Source organism: Triticum urartu, chromosome 7A (genome assembly GCF_056163025.1).
Source record: "Triticum urartu cultivar PI428250 chromosome 7A, HENAU_Tu73, whole genome shotgun sequence".
In the NCBI taxonomy this organism is placed as follows: Eukaryota; Viridiplantae; Streptophyta; class Magnoliopsida; order Poales; family Poaceae; genus Triticum; species Triticum urartu.
The window spans coordinates 78,462,124-78,463,763 of NC_141879.1; the positions used below are offsets into that span (position 1 = coordinate 78,462,124).

The 1,640-nt window shown below is 42.3% G+C and overlaps 1 protein-coding gene across 1 annotated transcript; it reads left to right on the forward strand.

Moving 5' to 3' along the window:
* The first annotated feature begins 239 nt into the window (after window positions 1–239).
* Window positions 240–920, forward strand: LOC125553818 (uncharacterized). Its single transcript, XM_087531906.1, has 3 exons — window positions 240–332; window positions 430–555; window positions 636–920. Exons 1-3 carry the CDS (start codon window positions 240–242, stop codon window positions 918–920), a joined length of 504 nt encoding a protein of 167 aa, XP_087388032.1.
* The last annotated feature ends 720 nt before the right edge of the window (window positions 921–1,640 follow it).

A 1,640-nucleotide genomic window follows, 5' to 3' on the forward strand; every position in this document is an offset into this window, starting at 1 on the left:
GATGATACATATTAATTGTTGTAGGAAATGGCGGACGATGAGTTAACTGATATGATGTATGACATGGAGTTTGGAGAAGTGATGAAAGACTGGATAGAAGATTGGTCAGATGATGAAAATTCAGATCGTGGAGATAGGTCAGAGAATGGGAACGTATCGGAATATCTTAATGTGAGTCGCATTATCATGTTGTAATTTTTTGGTGGCATCCGACAATATTATATTTTGAAAATTTATAGATGGATGAACATGATGATGGTCAGGAAAACAATGAGCATGATGATGGTGAGGAAAACAACTCGGAGATCTCGAATGAAGATTACATTAGTCAGGTATGGAAGTGGAATTTTTTGTTGGCATGCATGCAAGTTGAATAAATCCTGGAATATTATATTATAAGTACTTATGTATTTGTGTTATATTTTTCAGCTCATTTCTGAATGTCATAATGCGTACGACTATTACGGTGAATCCGATGCGGAGACAGGCCTTGATGTCGAATCATTAGCTGCACCTGATTCTGGGGAGTCGCAATCGTCGGTCATCATGAGTGGGGTATGTATGTTATGAATGTTGTATGGAAGTAATGTTATACCATAGAAAACTGTTTTCATGGCTATGTTATGATTGTGTAGGTGACAGAAGTTGAGGGGAAAAAGAATGTCCAAGATACTGCTAGTGCAGATGATAAGAGGGATATGTTCATGCAGATAATACAAAAGAATTTTACGTCTCATGAAGCTGCGTATGATTTCTACAACAGCTATGCTAGAGAAAATGGTTTCAGCATTAGAAAGAATAGGGTCAGGTATACCAAAACCGAGTCACGTCATATGCGTTATAGGCGGTTTGTTTGTTCCAAACAAGGAAAACGTGATAGCAGGTTGCTAACCGAGGAAGGACACAGCCGTAGGCTCTGACCCGAGACACGCTGCCACTGCAAAGCGCACCTGACCGTGAAGCTTGACCAAAAGCGTGGGGTTTGGTATGTTGATAGTTTTGAGGACAAGCATAGCCATATCTTGGCAGGACCGGACGAGGTACCTTTTCTTTGGTCCCACAGAAAAAAATCAAAGAGTACCAGAGAGCTGAGATACTGTCCACATGGGAGCTGCAGGGATTAGAATTCATGACATGATGGATTCGTTCATCAGCAAACATGTATGGTATGGCAGTGTTGGTTTTACCAGGCGTGAAATATACAACCTTTGCGCTAGGGAGAAGAGGAAGCTGCTTTCAAAAGGTGATGCTGCCACAGTCATAGGCATCATGGCTAGTAGGAAACAGAGGGATCCTAGCTTCTTTTTCGAGTACAAGCTAGACAAGGAAGGACATATGAATAGGATGTTCTGGTGTGACTCCCAGTCTCGTCATGACTATGAGGACTTCGGTGACGTGCTTGTATTTGAAAGCACGTACAAGATGAACCGGTATGGTATGCCATTCATACCCTTTGTTGGTCTTAACCATCACCGGAAGACCACTGTTTTTGCTTGTGCCATAGTTTCGGACGAGACCGAAGAGACATATGTGTGGCGGCTGGAGACTTTTTTGAGGTCCATGTGTCAAAAGATGACGAATAGTGTTATCACGGATGCCGACGCTGCGATGATCAAGGCAATTCGCCAAGTCTTGCCAGA

What these genes read in the sequence shown, in the direction of transcription:
- LOC125553818 (XM_087531906.1), top strand. Translation starts at nt 240, where the DNA reads ATGGATGAACATGATGATGGTCAGGAAAACAATGAGCATGATGATGGT. An exon ending in ATGAAGATTACATTAGTCAG is followed by an intron (nt 333 to 429) that starts GTATGGAAGTGG and finishes TATATTTTTCAG; the next exon opens with CTCATTTCTGAATGTCATAA. An exon ending in CGTCGGTCATCATGAGTGGG is followed by an intron (nt 556 to 635) that starts GTATGTATGTTA and finishes ATGATTGTGTAG; the next exon opens with GTGACAGAAGTTGAGGGGAA.